This window comes from Camponotus floridanus, unplaced genomic scaffold (assembly GCF_003227725.1).
Source record: "Camponotus floridanus strain SB8 unplaced genomic scaffold, Cflo_v7.5 scaffold97, whole genome shotgun sequence".
Taxonomy (NCBI): Eukaryota; Metazoa; Arthropoda; class Insecta; order Hymenoptera; family Formicidae; genus Camponotus; species Camponotus floridanus.
Genome location: NW_020229868.1, coordinates 18,181 through 41,737, shown reverse-complemented (window position 1 = coordinate 41,737; position 23,557 = coordinate 18,181). Strand labels below are relative to the sequence as shown.

Below are 23,557 nucleotides of genomic sequence, written 5' to 3'. Positions count from 1 at the left end.
CGACGTGTAACTCTTTCATTAATATATTTTAATTTAATATCTAAATAGTATTGAATAAAAAAGAGAGGCGATAAATCGTGATTTGTATGATCGAGCATTCATGCTACAAAGTGAGGAATATTTTAACGCAAATAATTTCTTGAGCGAATCTATTTATGTAAAATGTCAGATACGCCATTCCAATCAATGCGAAATCATCGTTCAAAAGAAGATTAAAGGAAGAAGAAGATAAGATAATCGTCGATAGAATAAAGTGATCTTTAATCGCGATTTCTTCGAGATAAAAGACCGAAATCGGATATCGCAGGATAATCCTTCGTCAGATGGTATCGATATGACCCGATTTTCGCGCGTGATTAATCCTTATCAGCAGCAATCGCCTAAATTGCTTCATTATGAAATTACACTATCTTGTAGTTATTGTAAAAGCCTCTTTCCGCAATAATCTTGTGCTATTTCACGTTTTAGCGTTTTGTGCACCATGTTGATCGCTCTATCATTTTGATTCTTTTATTCTTACATCTTTCAATTACGAAAAACAGAGAAACAAAAATAATATATTGCATGTATTATAAAAAATATACAGGGTGATTAATTTTAATCTTAACAGGCAAATATTTTGAAAAACATGCGAGATATAAAAAAATGTTTTAAACAAAAGTTATATGGTTTTAAGGAGACATAAGATGCTTTCATTAATTTGACCTTAAATAGTTATTTCAAAGTCTTACTTAAATAGTACTTCAAAGTATTAAGGTAAGATAATCGAAAAATGAATATTTTACGGTTTATGTAAAATTAAGAAATGATTTCAAGCCTCATAACTCGGAAAGTACTTAATGAAAACTAACTTAATTATAATGTTTTGGAAAGTTCTCGAAATAAGCTACAAGAATATGTAATAAAAAATAGGCGGTTCCATTAAAAAAATTGAGGGTGACTTTCAAGTAATTATTTAAGATCAAATTCATGACACCATCTTATGTCTCCTTTAAAACCATATAACTTTTGTCTAAAACACTTTTTCGTATCTCGTATATTTTTCAAAATATTTGCCTGAGATTAAAATGAATCACCCTGTATATGTGAAAATATAAAACACAATAGATTATGGAAAATATAGAATAATATATGTATAATAAAAATAGATTTATAATAATAAAAAAAGATTGACGCGTAAACTATTAATATAGACTTTATGTTAGATGCTTTTCGAAAAAACTGATAAATTAAAAATTAATATAATCTAAATAGTGATCACTAATATTAATTATGGAAATTATTGACTATTACATACTTAATTATTTATTATATATAATAATAATATAAATTGAACAGAATTTGTGGAATACTCGCTGTTTTCGGTCTTTTTTTCGACTTGTGAATAAAAGAAACACCTAAAATTAAACGCTCAAATTTTTCGAATTTTGCAAATTCGTGCAATTTCTAATATGAGTTTCTTGATAAGCGACTGCGCCGCGAAGAGAATTGTTAAGATGGTTAAATAGATGAAAGGGAACGGAGGGTGGGAATCTCATCCTTAAATCATGCTCGTCCTTTCGAATTCGCGAACTGACCTCGTCCTCGAAACAATTTATAGCGCACTGTGCTCTGTCGACACGCGAACTTTCGGCGAACGGCCGGTCGATTTGCGAAGAGCACTCGAGCGGCCTCCTTTGTATCAATCAGAATTCGCGCGACGCGATCACGAAGAGATGAATGGTCCGCCCGTTGACCGGTATGAATATTTTTTTCGATGACTACTGTAATAGTTACGTTGAAAGTTTGGGACGAATTATTAAATTTCACAGGAAGAAAGGAGAAAGAAGGAAAATTAATTATAAATAATTTTTATAATTAATATTATATTAATGAACATTATTATTTAAATGATATTAACTTTTAATTCGGTTCTGTTTTGAAAAGAACTTAAAGAAATTTTAAGAAATAAAAAAATACTATAAAATTTAAAAAATTTTTTAAAATAAAAAAATACGTGGAGTCTAATTGTCTGATGTCTAATTGTCTACTAATTTATATAAATTTTTTTTGAAATAACAAAAAAAATGAAATGAATTGAAAATGAATTGAAAAATAATTAATATGTAAAATAAAATGGAGCAAAATAAATAATTGAGTAACATGAAATAATTAATAATATTAATAAAATATATATGCGTATTTTTGATGACTTCTATCTTATTTCATTATAAAATTCGCAGCGATTAAGTAGCAGTCAAGTGTAAATTTAATCCTATATTTTGAGAAATTAATATATATTTTAAAATAAAATTAAATTAGGTATTCGTCTTAAACTGATAATTTTCGCATATTCACCTTTTTTCTTCGTGAAAGGATCGGATCGTGAACTTCGCGTTTAGTCGCGGTAAACACGTTTTAATTGAAGCATACACGGGGCATACGCGTGATGTGTGGGCCGCCCGGGTCCAGTGTAGTGGAAGGGTAAATAAGGCCGCCGGTTCGCCCAAGGGGGTCTAACTCCGTCCGGAGATGGTGCAACTGTGCCCCGGAGGCTTCTGACAACCTACTCGAGAGCTACGGAGCTGGGGCTTGAGAGACTAGCGTTCACTCTTATTCCGCTCGTACATCGCCCTTTTGATACTTCACTTTCCGACACGGATGCCCGCGGCACGGATGTGAACGTCTATGCGATGCTTTAGAAGTCGCGTAATTTTTACTTTTCTTTTCTCAAGAGAGAAGGGGACGGATAGTGACAATCAAAGAGATTAATTGTCTTCGGTTCTCAAATTTTTTTGATCGAAAATAATAATTGAAAAAGATAACAGTGTAATTTCTCTAATTCCTTTTTACAATCTTAAGCAATTAATAAATTCAAAGTGTGGATAAAATTGTATATATAAAATTATAAAATATTACATATATTTATAATTATGTTAATTTTCTTCAAATTTTTTATTCTAGCTTATTAAATTCAAATCACATCTTTATTCTAAATTTCTTTTCTCAGATTTAAATAATGTTATTGTATTAAATTTTTTAATTATATATTAATATATATTATTGATATTAAATTATTAAATTGCGTTTTTATATAATTGTTTCCTTTCTCTGTTTAATTTGTTTTCAATTATTTCAGATTCAAAAATTTTTAAATCTCGTCACAAATATTCTCTTTCTAAGCTAATCTTATATTTCACTGCGTTTAAATAAATCTTTCCTGGAAAAAATATCAAAATTATTGTCAATTATTTGTCTTTTTACGAGTTAATAATTAATTGCATTTTTCAACAAGATGGTTTACATTTTCTTAGATATTTGTACGTGCTCGATACATCTCTTTTATCGTGGCAACAGCTTTGTACATTCATAAGATTGCGACCAATTGGTGTTTTGATGTTAGAATTGAAATGACATCACGTGCGTGTTTCTTTCCAACTCTGATATGCAATTATATCTCAATCATGATATAATCGTCCGCAAGCGCGTCATCTCGTTAAAAGACGCGATTCAATCGAAAATTCTTCGCTCGAGATCTAAGACACGTTCTCGACTCGACGGTCCCATTCAAGCGAAAATTGAATGCTAAGTCTCTCTTTATCGTCTAACGGGCAACGATAGCGATATTGTCTCGGTGTTGACGATCGCGTTTTATTGTCCCAGCCGCTTTGCACAGCCAGTGCAAAAGGGACGGACATATTCCCGGATGACATCTGTAGCCGCATTATTTATAGATCCGACTCTGTCTTTTTGTCCCGGGATATAAAAGTCATAATTTATACAAGTGGGCTGTACACGACCGATCATCGCTCAATAAAGCCGCTATTGATAGGGAAATGTCAAGTGACTTTTCTTTCGTTGATAGAAAAATAAAAAAGGGAGACTTGGACAAAGGAAGTATTATACGAGTAACACGATGGAAAAATATTCGAGAGACTCCGCGCGTGTTTATCTAGATGAAATAATTGTCTAAGATAATTATCGCGCGGATCTGGTGCGCGACAAGAGATGTCCTCAAAGCGGAACGGTTGCGCCAACGTTGCACGTCTTACTGTATATGTGCTTTTCTAGTGCGCTTATGATTATTAGATAAATTATCCATTATTAAGAATTAAAATTTTTTTAAATTTTTATTTTAGCTTCTATAGCAAATAAAATTTAATTAATCTAATATAAACAATAAATAAATTTAATGTAATACATTTTATAGAATAAATAAATTTAATGTAATACATTTTATAGAATTTTTTAATTTATATATTAATTTAATTAATAAATTATTTTATAAATTATTTTTAATTTATATAACATATGTGCGATTTTAATATCGATTATTTCAATAGAAATACGAATTTAATATTAGCATAAGTAATTTGTGATTCATAGAAATGTTTACTTAAATACTGATTTGTAATATAAAATGACATAAAGAGATGTTTTTAATTTAAAAATAAATAATACCTTAATTTAAAAATAAATAATACCTTATAAAGGTTGAAAATTTCTTACTTTTAATACGCCACTTTATATATAATTCACATTTAATTAAATAAAATTAAACTAAAATATAAGTTTCCACTTATTTCAAACGTTTTGTCGATGTAAAAATTCTTATATTAAAATCTATCTTACAATTAGATCACGTTTGTTTGTGCATATTGTGCTAATATTGTTTCAGCATTTGTTAATAAATACTTGAAAATATTTCTTTTTCGACGTGACACGAGTATGTTGAGATATTGAGATAGGCCCAGCGAAAAGCACCGAGCGCGCATGTCGTACTTTTCATTAGCTTGCGAAACCCACAATTCGCCACGATTAAAATCGTGCAACCTTGCATCGTCGGCGACAATCGTCTTTCTCGTCTCTCCTTCATCGTCTCTTTATTCAACAGACATTTTGCATCAATTCTTTTTTTATTCTCTTCCCAAATTTTTCAACTATTCTTATAAGTTAAATCGAATTAAATTAATTGATACCAATTATTTATATAATTAATTAATATCAACTTAATTCTTTTCAAAACTTGAAAATTCTTTAATCTAATCTTGAGATAATTGAAATCTGATTTTAATTAGAACTTTTACTACAATTTTTTTTATCTCCTTTTCATAATTGGAGCACTTTTATTGTTTAATTTAATTGTTAGAGAGTGTTTTTCTCTTTCTTTCTTTTAATAAGAAATTTTAATAAGGAAATTTCCTAAGTTTTCTAAACTCTTTAGAGTTTGAAAGAAATTATCGATATAGAAAAGTTCATTTATTTAATAATATTTTGTACATATAATTTTAACAGAATATAACATTTATTAATTTGTTACAAAAGTATGATTAGATAAGATTTTAATAAATCCAAAAAATCTAAAATTAAGAACGCATTAATTTGAGGGGGTTATTTAAATTCAATTCGGAACCTTTGTAAAAAACAAAACAAGTTCAAAGATAAAGAAGAGCAACTTGCGAGTCGAGCTTGCGCAAGCGCTATTATAAAAAATCCTCCCGTGCACTTGCAACTTTGTGCAGTTCGGTCATTTCTCATCTCGCATTCTGCCATTTTTTTTGCGGGCCGGCTAAGGATGACGGTATTAAAAAATAAAAAGAGAGAAAAAAGAGTTCATAAGGGAAGAGGATGAAGAATTGAAGCGAGATAGTGAGGAGAAATGGGAAGGGTGCAAATAAGAGAGAAAAGAAGAGAGAGAGAGAGAGAGAGAGAGAGAGAGAGGAGAGAGAAGAGAAGGGAGATGTAGATGTGCAAAGTCACAGTCGATCCTGTTCCGAATGCAAATCGCATGCATCTCGCCCTGCATTATACGCAAATGCGCGGCTCTTTAATATGCGAGAACGAGGGGCGAGAGCACAACGCTTATGCAACGCGAGATGCAACAAGATCCAGAGATTGATCGTCGGAGAACATCGGTTGTTGCACCGTTAAACGAAATGACAGATGAATGATCCTAGAAACGTTTCAACAAATTGATATTCGTGATATTCGTAACGAGATCTCGGAGCATAATTTAAGTACATGCGTGCACATCTCCGAAAATTCTCATTCGCGATCTCAATTTTTAATTTGACTTTATTAATTAATTTTTTATTATTTATCTAATTTATTTATATTATTTATCTAATTTATCTATATTATTTATGTAATTATTTATCAAGTATATTTCGATCATTAAAATTTCAATTAAAATTCTATCCACTTGAAATATTAATTCCCACGTACATAATTGACATTATTAAATTAATACACATGTGTTTTGACAAAAAATTTTAAAATATAAGGAATATTTATTTCTGAACCGCGTGTGTATGCAATTTTTGCACCGATATTTCAATAATTTGGATAATAACGAGTGGAAAAAATATTAATTGAAATTTATTATGATTGATGAAGATGTTTTCCGTTATAACTTAGGGGTGAGTTTATTGTTCGAGGCGTTGGCAGTTAATGTTAAATTAATTACTCTCTACTTAGTTAAATTGATTATCACTTTCATTAAATTTATTTAATTAAATTTCATCTTAATTTAATTTAGCTAACGTAATTAAATTAATGAACGAAAAAAATATGACATGGAAAACGATTAAGTGATTAAGTGAGGTAAAGGGGCTCCTTTTTTAGATATCATCCGCAAGGGAGTACTTTATTAATTACATGCGCACGTGAGATAGGCATCTCTGGGTTTGCTCGCGTAATCACCACAAGTATCTTTGTATTATCTCGCGTCTTAGATCGCGATTCGCGAGCGCAAGATAATTAAACGACGGGAGCGCATTCTTACTCGTTCTACGTTTATGATGTTGAATTAATAATCGTCTGTATAACTTGTATGACGAATGCTAATTGTTTTGCCGAGAGATATTTCTCTCGGCTAGCACTGCTTCGCGGTTCTTCATCTTTTCTCGCGGTTCTTACGTCCCACTAGTTTTGTGCAATATGTACTGCCTGACGTGCTGCATTGTTTTCTTTCGGCAGAATTTGCATAAAACTCGTGTGCCCGCCAATATTGATTTTAGAGCCGGGCCAAGGCTTTCGACACTTTTACGTTTCGATATTTTATTTTTCTCTCGAGCCTAAGAAACTTACATCATTTTTATACGACTTTTTTTAGAAAATTCGAAGCTTGCTATATTTCCCAAAATTTTATGTGCCATCATTTAAATTAATGTTACGAATCAAAATTCGAGAAATGGTAAATTTTTGTAAAATATAGATTGACATATAAGATTGACATATAAGAAATATAGATTTACATTGATGTGGAAAATATAGAAAGAGAGACATTTTATTAAATAATTTTAATATTAAAAAGATGTAAAAATGAAATTAATATAATATAAAATAATATAAAGTAAAATAATATAAAATAATATATAAAAATCTAAAAATATAAAATTAAATAAAATAAGAGAAAGCTTATCTCGATAAAAAAATATAAACATTCGAAATTATATAAGTATATAATCCTACGAAAATATATACGAGCTTTGTTACCTCTTCTTTCTTTATTATTTAAGATTTTATATAAAATAAGAAGCAAGAAGTTGATGAAGAAGTTGAAGAAATTTTAAAAAAATTAAATCGAATACGTCTCTATTTCTAAATATCTGAGCACACGTGGAATATTTAAAATGACATTTATCTAAGACAAAATCGCTTATGCAGTAAGAGCGACGCGTATTCCTTGGCAAACATTAGAGTCATCCTGCTGGGGGCCTTTTCGGGCCCCGAGAAGTACCGCTCCCTCGTGCACGCTGTTACGCAAGCAGGCCCACAGGCGAAAGATCATTGTCCTACGTCTTGCAGCTCGTGTGCGTCACGCAGCCCAATTATGTCTCTAGACACAGGCCCGCACTGGAAAGGATAAGGACAGATCGATGGGCAATGTGATGGACTCGATATTCTCCAACCGTGTACGACTTCTTAAATTATTTATTATCGTGCATTTTATTTCAAGAGATTTGGAGATGAAACATATACATACATTCCATAATTAAATCTTCAATATAAACAATAAATAATTAATATTACTCTGAATAATAATTATATAATTAAAAAATGTAAATTATTACGTATACATATTAATTATAAATTATAATGCAACAAGGTATATCAGTTAAATAATTGAAAGATAAATCAATTAATAATTAAAAATAAATTTCATGTTGATAATAAAAAATTAAATCTCTCTAGATTCTATTTTTAATTAATAATCATTATTCATACTTTTGATGTATTTTTAATTGCTGTCCTTATTTATTAAATAGCGAAATTATTATATTTTTTAATCGGTTATTAAAAAAAATATATTGGAGTAAAAATCTCTCGAGATTAGAATTTCTCTCCGAGGATTTTGCGAATCCGATCCTGCGTCTCCGCGCTGCAGGAGCGCCGCCGACAAGGTGTACGAATTTGTAACGGCACGACGAGCCCAGACACCTTACGGTAATTACTGACAATACGTCGGCGAAGCCCATTATTTAATGCTCGCTCGCAGTCGTATTTAACGCTCGAACGAGCCGACGTACGATGACGGCTCGTCTCGAAAAAGGAGGAGAGACGCGTAATTTGCGTCACAAACTGCCCGCGTCTCGTTAATGCTGGATATCTCGATATCCTTTTTGTTTTATTAGCGTGAAATACTTTCTCAACATCTCAATCCCATTTCTTCGCTATTATTCATTTACCATTATTACTTTAGGTTCCACGAATCACTCGTCACGATTTTGATCCGAGTTATTAAATGATGACCGAATTAATTTCGACATTTGAATTACATCAATCGCATCGAATATAATTTTATAATTGCTCGCTCTCATTAATTTTTTTTAATATTAATATTTTGCTAGAATATTGATTTGTTTTATGCACGTACGTAACACTGCTAATTAAAGTGATTTTACTTTGAAATAAATCTTATACCCGCACGTGAAGTTTCTCGAAATATAATATTTTATTATTCCATCATTTATTCAGAATTATTACACACGTATATAAATATAATACTATATAATTATTATAATTTATTATTATTAGTTAATGTTAGTATTGCATCATAATTTTACTGTGCTACCAAGTTTTTTTTTAAATAGCAAATAAAAGAAAAGGTCGGCAGCTTTTGTAGGATCAGACACTTTTCTCATTTCGCACGCATGTAATTTCGAAAGTTCATGGTTTTACTGCGATTTTTTTACTGCCGAGACAAGAAAAGAAATCTTTGGCAACCTTCGGCCCAGTAGTATGGATAACAACGAAGATGATCCGTCTACTAAAAAGATAGAAAAATGATTCAAGGCGATCAACTTTGCCTATCGGGCGCGAATTCTAGAACAGCTTGCCGCGCGTGCGATCCTTCTTGCACCTGCTCGCCGCTAATTCGCGATGAAGTTTCAGCAACGCGTATGACACATGCACGTTCGTTCGCACGAAGAAAGAGCATGGCACGTGTGCAACGAACATGCATCTTCAGATTCAGACTTATTCTCTTCATCATAAGTTTTATTAGTGATAAAAGACGAATTCTCTATCTATAATATATAATAAATATAAAATATATAATAAATAAATGCATATATATACTTATTTATTTAGATATTAATATATTTACATAGTGATATATTTATATAATTAATTATACATTTATACATTCATATGTATACATATATAAATATTAAAAAATCATATTTTAGTAATAAGTAAATTTTTAAAAATATATTTGAATTTATTATGTATGTTATAATTATATTAATTGCATTATTTACATTTTGCATAATAATTACTTAATTTAAAAATATAAATCATTATATATGTTACGTACTATTTTAAATTAAATAATTATTTAATTCAAAAATATAAATATATACACTCTATCTATTAAATTAAATAATTATTATGCAAAATATAATTAATGCAATTAAGACAATTACTTATAATATACATAATAAATTTGACTAGAATATATTTTTGTATCTAGGACTTTTTTCAAGTAATGCATCAGTGATTAAACAAAAAGACACATTGTAATGTTTTTATTAAAGAACAATGTGTGACAAGGTTATCTCATTATTATGATCAATATAAAATAAAAAAAAAAAAATTAAATAAAGGACAAAGTTACCTTGTCCTTTATTTAATTATTTTTTTCTTTTTTATTTTATATTGATCATAATAATTTATTATATATTCATTACGCATTCTTTGACAGCCGGTATATTGTTCCCTCCGATTCTGCGTGTTCTGCACGGGGAAACGCGACTTATGACTGCGGGCTGTGGGTCGTAAGGCCCCGAGGGCGCGAAACGGCGGGCTAATTCGAGATCGTACGATCTACACATAGTGAGCGAACCGGAACGGATGTTGGAAATTAATTTTATTTTCTGTTCGGACTTGTAATTTGAAAGCGCGAACAAAGTCGTAAAATCCACGGGGGAACTGCATCGAGCGGTTCGCAAACAACCACGCCAAAAAAATGAAACAAGCTCGTCACATTTTAAGTTTAATTTCAATGAAGTGAAGAGAGATTATAAGATTAAAAAAAATCTTTTCGAGAAATTAACACGCAAAGTCCGCGCTGAAAAAAATATGACATTTCGGCCCGAAAATATCGCCCCGAGATAGGATCGAGGCCCCGAAAAGGAGGCTCCTGCCAAGATACTCGCGGATTTCGCACGTTTATTACTTTTCTCGGAACAATATTATGGAGCGAAGGCCGATGAGTCGCGGAAAGTGACATAACTTTCCCCTTTGAAACGCGCTTTATAATATATTTTATATCCCATGATCTCTTCTCCGAGACGGACATACGTCGCGCGAACACGTGTCAATTAAAGCCCGTGCAACAGCCCGGGGATTTTTCATTTCACCTGGCAAGCCGCAAGGCCACGTCGCTCGGTTTTCTCTCCTCTCCCCCCAGGACCGACACAAAAGAATCTGTCTTTCTCGATTGTCGATCTCGCCCGCTTCGATCGCGAATCGTTTCTCGACCAAAATCGGGGGCCTCATTAAAGAGAGGCCCTCATTAAAATTATAATAGGTGGCTTGAAGGACGTACTCTGCATCACCCAGTGATAAGATCGGTTTTCTAGTATTAGAAGTCTTCGGCGAATTTTTGGGTGAATTTTTGACGTGCAATTGCTCGTTCGGGATTAACGATCGATATCGACGAAAATCAGCGAATCGATCAGCGCGAATTGATGGAGACGAGAATCGAGAAGATAAAGGGACAAAAGGAAAGAGAGAGAGAACGATTACGCAATCCTGGTCGGCGCATATGTGTGCCGATCGCCCGCGGCGAGACGAGACCTTGTCGGCGTGCATGAGAACTGGGCCGCGTGCGTCGGGCCCCTCGTTGTATCCCGGGTCCGACTCTGGACCTAGATGAATCCGCCGACGCCGTGGAGTCTGCGCGGACCGTGCCGGATTAATTCGAGTGAGTCTGAGATCATAAGATACGTGTGTTTGCGCAAATGTGAACAAGGGGTACTCTCTCATGCATCATATCGATTGTTTCGAGATAATTATTGGCACGTACACATCCGAAAATTCTTATTAAAAGGTCTCTATAATTATATGTAATATATATTATTTATAAATTAAGCTACTTTTATGTTAATAATCTAATAATTATAGAAAACAGAATGTTTACTCCCTGGAAAAATATAAACAATTTTTGGAAAAATACGAAAATTCCCTGAAATTCTTCCTCAGAAAATCAGAAAGGGAATTCTCATATTTTGTCGAATGAATAATTTTTTGAAAAATTCTCTCTTAATAATAATGTTGCTCTTATATGAACAGTCGGCAATTTAATTATGTATTTAAAATATTTTGCAAGTATGTATCTATCTTTGTTTATATATTTCACTAATCAATATCTTCATTAGTCAATGTCTTCAATATCAAAAATAATAAAATTGAAATCAGAATTGAATAATAAATATTTGTATAATAGATATTTTTGTAATAGATATTTTTATTGTAATTTTTATTTATAAAAAATGAATGTTGCGCAAATGAAAAATGTTTATTTTACAAAAGTTATTTAATTTTTTTTTAGTACAGTTATAAATCTAGCACTTGAAACTTAGAAAAATTCTATGTTTTTCTTCATAAAAATGAAAAATATTAGATTAATAAATGTATATAATAAATGATGTAATTTCGAACAAAAATGCCTGAAAAGGCAGGGAATTTTCAGAGAATTTTACAAATTTGAGATACCATATAATATAAAATTTATTATTTACAAAATCATTTCGAATTAATTTTACTATATACATATGTGCAATAAAATATTATATTTTACCCTATATGACGGATATTGTAATGTAAAATTTTTCCATAAACACTAGATATATATCTGGATATATATCTATTACAATTTGAAAAATGAGTTTATAGCAATTTGCAAACTGTACAATGGAATTAGATCAATTTATTTTCTATCGCGGTTAACATCTGCTATCGATTAGCAGCCACACGCAAAGCTATGAATCAAATATTGACTGCTCTAGATACATTACATTTGTTTTAGTTTTAGTTTATATGAATACTAACAAACGTCAAAATTAAATGTCATAAATTCATTAACATATTTATAAGAACGCGACTCGCTAATTATCATTGAAAATATATTAATTAAATCCATATTAATTAAAATTGTAAAAGATAAATTGTTAAACGAAATTGAAAAGCAATACGAGGTGTGTTCAAAAAAAAAAGGTGATTTGACTAAAATGTAAGTCATTTATAAATTATTTATCAATCATGTTATTTTTAGACAAATTGCCTGTTACTTTTTCACCCTTTCGAATTTATTCTTAATTATCATCTAATATATAATGCATATATAAAAAGTATTTCAGTTTTTATTTTAAAATATTCCAAATAATATAATAAAATATTTTTCGTGTTAATTGATATTTCAAAATAGCTCAATATTTTATAAAATATATTCACAATAATGTAATTATTATATACTTTATATATAAGAATTAGATATTTTTAAATAAACTGAATTTTTATTAAAAGTTTATATTCAAAATAATGCTGAATAATTATAATTTACAATATTAAATATCTGTTTAAAAGGCAAAAAAATTGATTGCGCGTAATAATTAATTTTATCAATTAATTTAGATATTTAATTCTATTAGAAAATAGATTTATAAAAATATTTATAAAATTGAATGTATTTATTTAATTTGTGTTTGGCCTTTGCGTAACGATTAATATTCGCGTCAGATGATCCATATATCGGTAGCATCCCGAATTTTTCCTAAATAATCCACGAGGACTGCTGAGCTACATAAATACTCCACGTGGACTCAATCGATAGCCAATAATCATAAATCCTCGATCCTTAAATCCAATAGAAAACTCGGATTTTGTCACTCGCGAAGTATCTCGCGTCTTATTCGCGTTTCTTCTCGCATCCTTGTCGCACCCTCGTTGCATCCTTTTCTCTAATTGCTTTTAAAGGACAAGCTCGAGCGAGCCTCGACTCGGCTTTATCTATTGTAACTCGATATGCAGATAAAAACTAAACCAAAATAATACCGATTTTCATGTCCGCCTGTCATCACTTTCTTATCGCGTACAAGATTTATGTCTTAATTTAGTTACTCACACAAATTTACTTCATATATTTCAGTTCCTTACACACTCGTTTGTAACAGTATAGTTTTGAGCATTTTCTCTTCTAAACTCGATTTATTAAAGGTGCACTTTATATATTATTCATATATTACAATTAAAGCAATCAATGTCATTTGTATAAATGTTTAGATATACATCTATTCTTTTGTTTTTCAGCTATAAAATATTGTTATAATTAATGTACATTAATTCATTGATAATTTCGATTTGCATTTAGAAAAAAATATAAAACTTAAAATTTAAAACATTTTAACTATATCTTCTAAAAAATTATTTGCAGATTTTAAAAACACATTTATTGTTCTATATAAATAATTCACAAAAAATGTTATAAAAAGACATAATGCTTACTTAAATGAGAGATACGTTGTGTTACATTTTTAATCAATAAAAATTTTTATTGATTCAATTTAAGATAGTATGTTTTATATATACAATTAGACAGCTTCTTATCCTGATTGCTTTTATCTTTCGGTCGACATTTCGCATATAGGAACGGAAATAAATAATAAGAAAAAAAGTTAAGCAGTTATGTATTAATATGAATGCTGTTGCAAATCTAAGGAGCAGCAATTGTAATAATAATTATTATATATAATATATACAATATAATATTATATACAATATGATTATTATATAATTTTCTCATTGTTATTTATTATTCTAACATCTCTGTGAATTAGATTCCAATTTTCCTTTATTAAAGAAAATGATCGTCGTGTACCTAATTTTTTATTCAATAATATTCATATAAGTAGACATTACAATGAGAAAAAAAAATTTTATTTTAATTAAATGCTTACATACTTATTTCGTACATGACGTAAAAATCGGAAGCGCTATAATAAATCAAAATTATATTACTGAATGATACAATCAATCCCACACACAAATTATATAAAATTATATATAATATAAACTTCTCTCTTTCTCTTTCATATACTCGTATATTAGAAAAAATGGTGTTTAAGTGATGACAAACAGAATTAAAAATTGATTTTACAGGCACATTTTCTAGGTATTTTCTCATATACATATATTATAAATATGTGTGTTAGATTTATGTTATCTTTATAATTTATATTGTATGTATATGCATACCTGTATCTATCTGTATAAATCGTATAATTTACATATATTTAATAAATAATTTAAAAATCATAAATAATCTAAAAATAATATTTGATATTAATTTAAAATTTTCTTTTCTTCACATTATCAAAATAATTAAATTTTTTTAATAAATTGCATTGCTTTAAAATACATAGGTTAATAATAAATATTTCAATTCTTAGAATTACACAATCTTTAGAAATTCAATAATCTCTAATTATTTTTACCTATTGTTTGATTGTTCGACTATTTTTTACCTCGTCAATTTAAAAATAAAATATATTGTATTATATATTTGCAAAATATATTTTCGTAAGATATTTTTGAAGATATTTCTAAATAATAAAGAGAGAAAGAGAGATTGTCATGCATTTTTATCTACGAGAAGGTCGGACATTTCGCGAGATCATTTCAAATCGTTTACGATCTCCACATAATTATATGCCGGATACATAAGAAGAATTTACAAGCAGACATTACACGCAGTGACACACTGCGAGATTGTCAAAACGCTCGCTACGATGACATTGATTGTTGGGAAATCGTTCGAGATAAATACGAGAAATTTTGTCTTTCTCTCTTTCTCCTTGCGGTGGGCGTGAGATCGCATGATGATTACGAAAGAAATCTTAGAAATTTTCTCACGGCCTAAAGTTTTATTAGTCACAAGTTCGCCGATCGAAAGCATATGAGGATATCATGCGTTCCTAATCAGGAATATAATGATAACATGATACAGTAGAAATATAGCAAAATTATAATAAAATTTTGAAAGCTAAAAAAACATCTTTTGCATCGTGACTTTATAATACATTATAGTAATATATATATATATATATATATATATATATATATATATATATGGTTCATACTTATTGTTATTAATTGTTATAATTATTGTACTAAATTAATTATAATAGTTATTTTAAAAATTTTTGAACAGTTTTATATTATAATTTTTTAATTTCCAGGTTTTAGGTCCAATTTCTGGATGTCACGTGAATCCAGCTGTGTCACTTGGTCTAATGGTCAGCGGAAATTGCAGTTTTCTTAAAACTGTTAGTTATATAATCTGTCAATGTTGCGGCGCTATCGCGGGTTCTGCCGTTCTCAAGGTAAGATTAAAATAAAATTCACTAATTTTTAAGAATCTAATTAATTACAATTCATTCATTAATTTAATTAAAATTTATCATAACGCTTAATTCTCCTTTTTTAAAGATAAGAGAGAAAATAAATTTAAATTTATATTTATTAATTGTTAAATCAATTTTTATCGATTTTTAAAAAGAGAAGAAAGAAAGTCGAATTTGATACGCGGCTTAAATTAGTCTAATTTTATTTAATCAAGTGCCAAACAAGGTATCAAATTTTTTTATTATCATTTTATTAAGATTTTCTTAATTTAAAATTAATCGAAATTATCTCTTTATTGCTGGACACTCAACATTGCATAAGTAATAAAATGTACTCGAAGAGGTCACCGGGTCGCGTACATGACATTTTTATTTGGGCGCGTCTTACGTACACACGTGCGTTCCTTACACACACGCAATCGTAATGATCATTCGACTGAAGCGTGAAATCGATCGTTGATAGGCTGTCATTTCGATTTGGCGCGGAGCTCCGTCTTGTCCGTATCAATTAAATCGTTGCACAAGGTCAAGGTCCGTTCCTCTCCTCCTCCATCAACCGTTCGCATATCCATTACATCAAAAACTAGTCGCGCAAGTGTTCAGCGGCTGGGTCACGCGCGAGAGAGCAACAAGCTACGCACGTGCGTGCGTGCATGTGTGCGATACTCTATATATTTTGTGTGTGGTCCGAATTAATTTGATCAAACAAGTTTAATTATTAAGTTTTTTATCATCATTTCAACGCGATTAATGTAGGGAAATATAAAAAAATTTATGAAATTATTATATCCGTTATATACGCTACAGTAATTAAATTATGCGTTAGCATAATAATTTGGTAATAATTAAAAAACAGTATTAAAAAATTGTTTGGAAAATATGACTAGTAAACAAATATTATTATTAGCTTTATTATTATTATTGGCTTACAATAAATATAAAATGATTAAATAAAAATATAAATATAATTAATTACAAATTAATTATAAATTAAATATAAATTAATTATTAAAAATATAAAAATTAATCATTTTTTATTAATTATTTAAAGATAGCAGTAAAATGATTTAAAGCTATACAGAAAATATTATCTTATCCATTATAATTTTATGTATGAGCCTCTCAGAAATCAAACAGATCAATTCTATTTTCTGTAAATACCTTAATTTAAAAATCAGAATATTAATTACTATAGTTATATAATATTGAATTTAAGGAATTTATAAAGTTGATCAATTTATTTTTTAAGAAATTTATTATATATCGAGGAATTAAAAATTCCTCTTTTCTTCGCAAAATCTCATCGAATCGAATCATTCCATCCAGCTGATAATACCCAAGACACCAGCTGCTGGCGGTCTCGGCGCTACCATGCTGGGTCACGGCGTGTCGGTAAGCCAGGGTGTCCTAATGGAGATCATCATCACGTTCCTGCTGGTGCTGGTGGTACACGCGGTGACGGATGCTAAGAGGTCCGACACGAGGGGTTGGGCCCCGGTGGCGATCGGTCTGGCGATCGTGGCATCTCATATGGCGGCGGTCCCCATCACCGGCAGCAGCATGAATCCTGCCAGGACTCTGGGCCCAGCCGTGGTGGAGGATATGTATCAGGACGTATGGATTTACTGGGTGGGTCCGCTCATCGGAGGTTGCTTGGCCGGGGGCATCTACAGGATGGGCTTAAGGGCTAATAGGGAGGACGACGAGGGTTCATACGACTTTTGAAAAGCCTCCTCGGGATCCTAAAATGTGAGACGGATCCTAACAATAATTCCGCGAAGAACTAGATCGGAAGTTTCCCAGGTGTAAATAAGGAAATAAAAATGCAGATTTTTTTATTATCCTTGTTCGTGGCATATGACAAAATTGTTTGTAAAAAAATAGGATTTTACAGGGAATATATATATATATTTGTAAAATATTGGACCCACTGTAGATCAGAGAGTTCAAAAAATTGAAGAAAGTATTGGACCCACTGTAGATCAGAGAGTTCAAAAACTGGGAACTATTTGAATTAAAATTGCTCCATAATATGTAAATGTATACTCAACATGCACACACCCATAACATATATACAAGTACATATTATATGTTTTTTTATTTCCTTTTAAAGATTTTATTTTCTTAAATTGAATTAATCTTTACATATTTACATAAAAATCTTCTCATCATCTATTAAATTGTATTTTCTAGTTTTTTATCTTTAGTATTTTTAGAATCTTTTTAGCTGACACAGTATTTAATCGGAAAGCATCATCGAAAATATATCGACATTATTGTATAATATTTTTGTGTACAATATGAACGAAAAATAAAGTTTTGTATTAATTTGTACATAATATATTATTAATAATTGATATTATATACATACATGTATTACGGACTAAAAAAAAACAAATGATTATTATTAAAAAGTAAGTGATTATTATACAATAGTAGATAATAGATGACATGTACGATTATTATGCAATAATGCGTATGACATTGAATCGATGTCTTTCCTTAAAAAGTTATCTTTAAAAAGTTACCTTAAGAAAATAAATATATTCTTTCCTAAAATGTGCATAGAACAAGATGTAGCTTTTCATCTATAATTATCAGCATAATCCCATCATAATTAAAGGTCATTATCAATCACGTAAATTCTATTGGCCAGTTTGTACATCGCTTTCTACTCTGAATTTTGTATATATATTGTACTTAAGTTAGCTTATATCGAGAAATAAAAAACTAATTATCTTTTATCGATCTATAATAAGTTTAGGAATTAATTACCTCATAACGCACAGATACGAATAAAAATATTAACACATATAATCTTTTATTATTATCCGCATATGAATTTTTATGTTTTCCCTCTCTCGGTCCCTTAATAATAATAATAATAATTATTATTATTATTATTTCAATTTCCAAAACATGTACATCTTTGAAAATCTACAAAGATTGTGAATGTAAAAGCAAGTGACAGATGATCTAGTTACTCTAATCCGGACATACGTAAACTTACATACATTGTCGCTAACTAGGAAGGCATTACAGACACACTTCTACATTAAAACCGAGTATCTCAAAATAGCCCACTCCAAAATAGTCGTGTATAGTCTTCGTTGCAGTTAGACACGCTACGAGAAGCTAGTATCTTCGAGTTGTGGAGCAGCGACGTGCCACTCGAACGTGTTCTCCAATTAATTAATTAATTTCACGTTTTTCAAAAAGATAACGATAATCAATTCGATGTTTATGAACGATTTTGCTGAGAAATTAATGTGAAAATTAATTACACGGAATTAATTCTAAAAATATACATCAATATTATCAAGAGAATTTTACCGATAATTAATACCAAAGAATATATTTTAATTATATAATAATAGAATAATATAATAATTTAATTAATAATCAAAACTGTGTTACATAATTCTGTATATTTAAAATAAAAATACAAGACATATATTAATGCTATTATAAAAACATCCAAACACTAATACGTTAATTACAGCTGTATGTTTTATTAATTTTTAATTATTACATATATTATTAAAAATAATAAAAATTATGTCGGAAAGAGAGTTGGAACCAGAAATCGGCGGATTTTTTCGCTTGAATTTGTTGGCTGTGCGAAAGGCGATTCGCCAACAGGACTTTAAGAAATTCGCCGCCCTCGAATCGAATGCCGAGAGAGTAGCTTTCGTCCTGAGCTATCCCGAGGCTCACCAATTGTCCCTGGATGTGGAGAAGCCCATGGTTAAGGACAGCAGTGGTGCTATTCAACTGAAAGAAACTGGAAACAAGCTTTTTGGTCGCGGCGAATTTGCAAAGGCCTTGGAGGCTTATTCGAACGCAGTACTTTTAGCACCGTCAACAGGTAAATATATCAAATGTACGATGTTTATTATAATATCTGTATTATTTAATTATATATGTATTAAAATTAATATATATTTGTCACACTAATAACATAATGTTTGTTAAATAGTTTTTCATTGTTTCTCCATAATTTAATTTATTTGAAAAATCTCCGATTAATTATTCGACGTCATTCAATCAATAATAATCACATCACTTAATTATATGGATCGTGAACGCAGGTCTAAATGTTTAGAATTAAGTGTCATCCTGGCGAATCGCTCGGCCACGCTGTATCACTTGGAACATTACGAGCATGCGTTGGAGGACATGGAGGAGGCCTTGCAACTCGGTTACCCAAAGGATCTCTTTTACAAACTCGAGGAGCGACGGGCCAGATGCCTGTTGGCTTTGAAGAGACACGATGCGGCGATCGAGGCGTTCAGACGAGCTCTCCAGACTCTGGACGATGCCAGGATATCGTTGGAGCGCAAACAGAAATTTGAAGCGGACATCAGGATGATGCTCGCGGTGATGGATAAGGGCAAACAGCTCAACAAAATCGCCCCGAATAATCTCTCGCGAGTTAATAACAAGCCAAGTCTGTCCAGTCAACGTTCCCAAGAGAATCGCGGTAAGTTTATTCTCGAGAAGCAAAGGAATCCTCGATATCCTGCTTGCAATAGCGCAGTGGAGATCAAGGACAACGGAGGTGACGTGGGTAGACATGCTGTGGCAACCAGGGAAATAGTGCCTGGGGAGATCATAATCGTGGAACGACCGCATTGCGCGTTTCTGTTGGCGGAGAACAGGTAAAAATTCAAGTATTTCATATAATCTAGTTCTATATTTCTTTCATTTTATTTCCTTAACTATTTGTTATTAATTAATTAATTATTAAATACTTATTATATATTTATTATATAATAATAAATATAAAATATGTAATATTATATATAAATTATATATAATAATTATATAATTAATTAATTATATAATTATATAATTAATTATTATATATTTATTATATATTATTATTGTAGAATTTTATCATCAACAATTAAGAATGCTGGGACGTATGATTTTCAGGTTCACACATTGTCACTTATGCTTCGCGAGGATATTTGTGCCAGTTCCTTGTCGCACTTGCAGCTGCATCATATATTGTAGTCGTCGTTGCAGAGACGCGGACGCCCAAGTGCATCTGCGGGAATGCAAGTTGCTGCCGATCCTGTGGCGTTCGAAGGCTTCAGTGACGTGTTTTCTAGCTTTAAGGGCGATCACACAGAAATCCTTGGAAGAAATTATGAAGCTAAAGAAACAGCTCGTGGATTCCGGAAGCGCATTGAACATCTCCGCGAAGAATCCGTATCGAGGGAATGATTACATGACTTTCTACAATTTAGGTTGATTAATTGAAATAAAAAAATATATAAAATATAAAAATATAGTAACTTAAACAAAACTATAAAGTAGAAATAAGGCAACTTTTTAATTAAATCAGCACATTCCGATATGTATTTATGCAAAATTGTTTTGTTAAATTTATTATTTTAAATTATAAAAATATAATATATAAAATTAAATTATTTGTTAATGAAACAAGTACTCAAGCTTTTCTTCGATATGGAGATTATCTTTTTTCTTATACTGAGATTTTTTTTTATATTCTTGATAGTGACCCATGAAGACAAAAGATTGCCAGAGGATCTTTTTCACAGAGCTTATATGGCAGCTTGGCTGTTCAGATTGCTAAAAACGAGCGAATACTTGCCGGAAAGCATGAAAACTGCTGATACAGCGCACAACAAATTATCCAACGAGGAGTTGTTCATCGCGGAGTTACTGTTACACAATTTACAGTTGCTGCAATTCAATTCGCACGAGGTAACAAGCTGTAATATTACAATGTTATAATTTTCCACGCTTTCTCGTGCGACTGTAGTTAATTATTGCCGTAAAATTATTTTTATTTAAAACGATTTTTACATTAATTTTACATAATAAATAGATTATTATAAAATCGCAATCAAATTTATATTATTGTTTTTCCTCTCGCAATTACTGACCATATCATTTCTTTTCTAGATTTCGGAACTGATAAAACCAAAAGGGGAGAAGACACTCTCTAAGGCCAAAAGTATATTCATAGGCGGTGGTGTTTATCCTACGGTAGCGATGTTAAATCATTCATGCAATCCTGGTGTAATACGGTAAATAATTAACATCATATTTTGTACATTATTAAAATATTATTATTATAAAAAACAAAAGCTAAAATTTTCAAATATCAACAATTTATATAAATTAATAAATTATTTATTAAATTAATTTATATAACTCTTTTAATTATCGTTCATTTGAACCAATTTTTTAATTATTGAAAATCTATATTAATTCTTCATTAATTTAAAAATTATTTCATTACTAATGTTTAACAAAAAAAAAATAATTTGAATGTTATACATGTGAAATATACATTAATCATTAGGTATTTTATCGGCACGACTATGGTTGTTCGTGCCGCTCGGACAATCAGAGCGGGTGAAGAGATTTCTGAAAATTACGGTCCGATCTTCACAACCACGCCCGAAAATGAACGAAAGAGAAGATTGAGAGTCCAATATTGGTTTGATTGCAATTGTGAAGCGTGCTCGGGGCACTGGCCGCTTCTGGAAGAGTTAGATCCAACAATACTCAGGTATTTATGATCAGATCAACATGATCAGATGTTAATTATATGCTAAAATAATTGTAATTAATCGGATAATAATCCATTATAATTATTATTACTAATAAAATTATAATGAAGATACCAGTGCCAACTTGTTTAATTATAAAAATATAAATTATCAAGATACCCTATCCAGAAACATAAAATTGACGCCATAACATTATATTGTACGATTTTTTTTAGATTTAAATGCGAAACTGGGTTGTCCTGTGGTAACGTGCTGTTGGTCAGAAGCGACACAAACGAGTTTATGATCGGATGCGCGAAATGCGGCAAGAGCACAAATATATTGAAAGGCTTAAGAGCCCTCCAAGACACGGACGCACTTTTCAAAGTCGCATCGATGAATCTCGAAGAAGGCAAAAATGAGCTGGCATTAAAAGCTAATCTGGATATTTTGAAGCTGTTAGATGAGACCCTGGCATTGCCTATCAGAGATTATCACATCTGTCAGCAAGGAGTCAGATTATGTGCCCTTGCTTTAGGCAATACAGCTTATATTTAATCATCACAGAGTCCTAAAAAATCTACGTAGAATATTCATAACGTAAATTTTCTTTATTATGTGTTTTATGATTTTATATTAATTTTTTATTAATTACAGGACAAAAATATAATTGACGTAATTTTGAATATATTTAAAAAATACACATTTATGTAATAAATTAGATTTGATTACACTCAAGTTCGCATATAAATTATCGAAAAGTAGATTATATTAAAAGAGAGATTGCTTTTATATCTAAATAATTAAATAAAAAACAAATTAAAAAAGCAGAAATCATATATATATATTCTTTCCAAAATATATTCAATTTCTATAAATAACAAATACTTTTCGAAAATACATTTTTCATCATAAAAATTAATCAAATTTAAATTCAAATTATAGTAAAGTATAATTATAGAAAATCTTGTCCGAAAAGTAAACTATTTATAAGAAAGAATTCATTTATTCTTTTTAGTTTAAGGATCATTCGTTTTCACTTTCAATTTGCATAACCTTCTAAAATTTGTTTTAGTTATATAATATCCTATTATATGTGTGTGTGTGTATATATATATATATATATATATATATATATAT

At 30.3% G+C, this 23,557-nt stretch overlaps 2 protein-coding genes across 5 annotated transcripts in view; both read left to right on the top strand.

Moving 5' to 3' along the window:
* Positions 1-17,975, top strand: part of LOC105259159 (aquaporin AQPAn.G) — a 34,249-nt gene extending 16,274 nt beyond the window's left edge. For all 3 annotated transcript variants that reach the window (XM_011270909.3, XM_011270911.3, XM_011270912.3), the window contains 2 exons: positions 15,723-15,866; positions 17,214-17,975. In XM_011270909.3, the coding sequence (XP_011269211.1) occupies positions 15,723-15,866; positions 17,214-17,612 (543 nt within the window). In that variant the 3' untranslated portion in view covers positions 17,613-17,975. The remainder of the gene's footprint in view (positions 1-15,722; positions 15,867-17,213) is intronic.
* A 1,434-nt stretch (positions 17,976-19,409) lies between these two features.
* Positions 19,410-23,087, top strand: LOC105259160 (SET and MYND domain-containing protein 4). 2 transcript variants are annotated; one of them, XM_011270913.3, is made up of 7 exons: positions 19,410-19,755; positions 19,993-20,548; positions 20,826-21,142; positions 21,415-21,623; positions 21,825-21,949; positions 22,228-22,437; positions 22,654-23,087. In XM_011270913.3, the coding sequence occupies exons 1-7, from the start codon at positions 19,446-19,448 to the stop codon at positions 22,973-22,975; spliced, it is 2,049 nt and encodes a 682-aa protein (XP_011269215.2). In that variant the 5' UTR covers positions 19,410-19,445; the 3' UTR covers positions 22,976-23,087. The 2 variants fall into 2 exon arrangements, with proteins under 2 accessions (XP_011269215.2, XP_019885520.2); XM_020029961.2 differs by having other exon boundaries at positions 19,647-19,755; positions 19,979-20,548.
* The last annotated feature ends 470 nt before the right edge of the window (positions 23,088-23,557 follow it).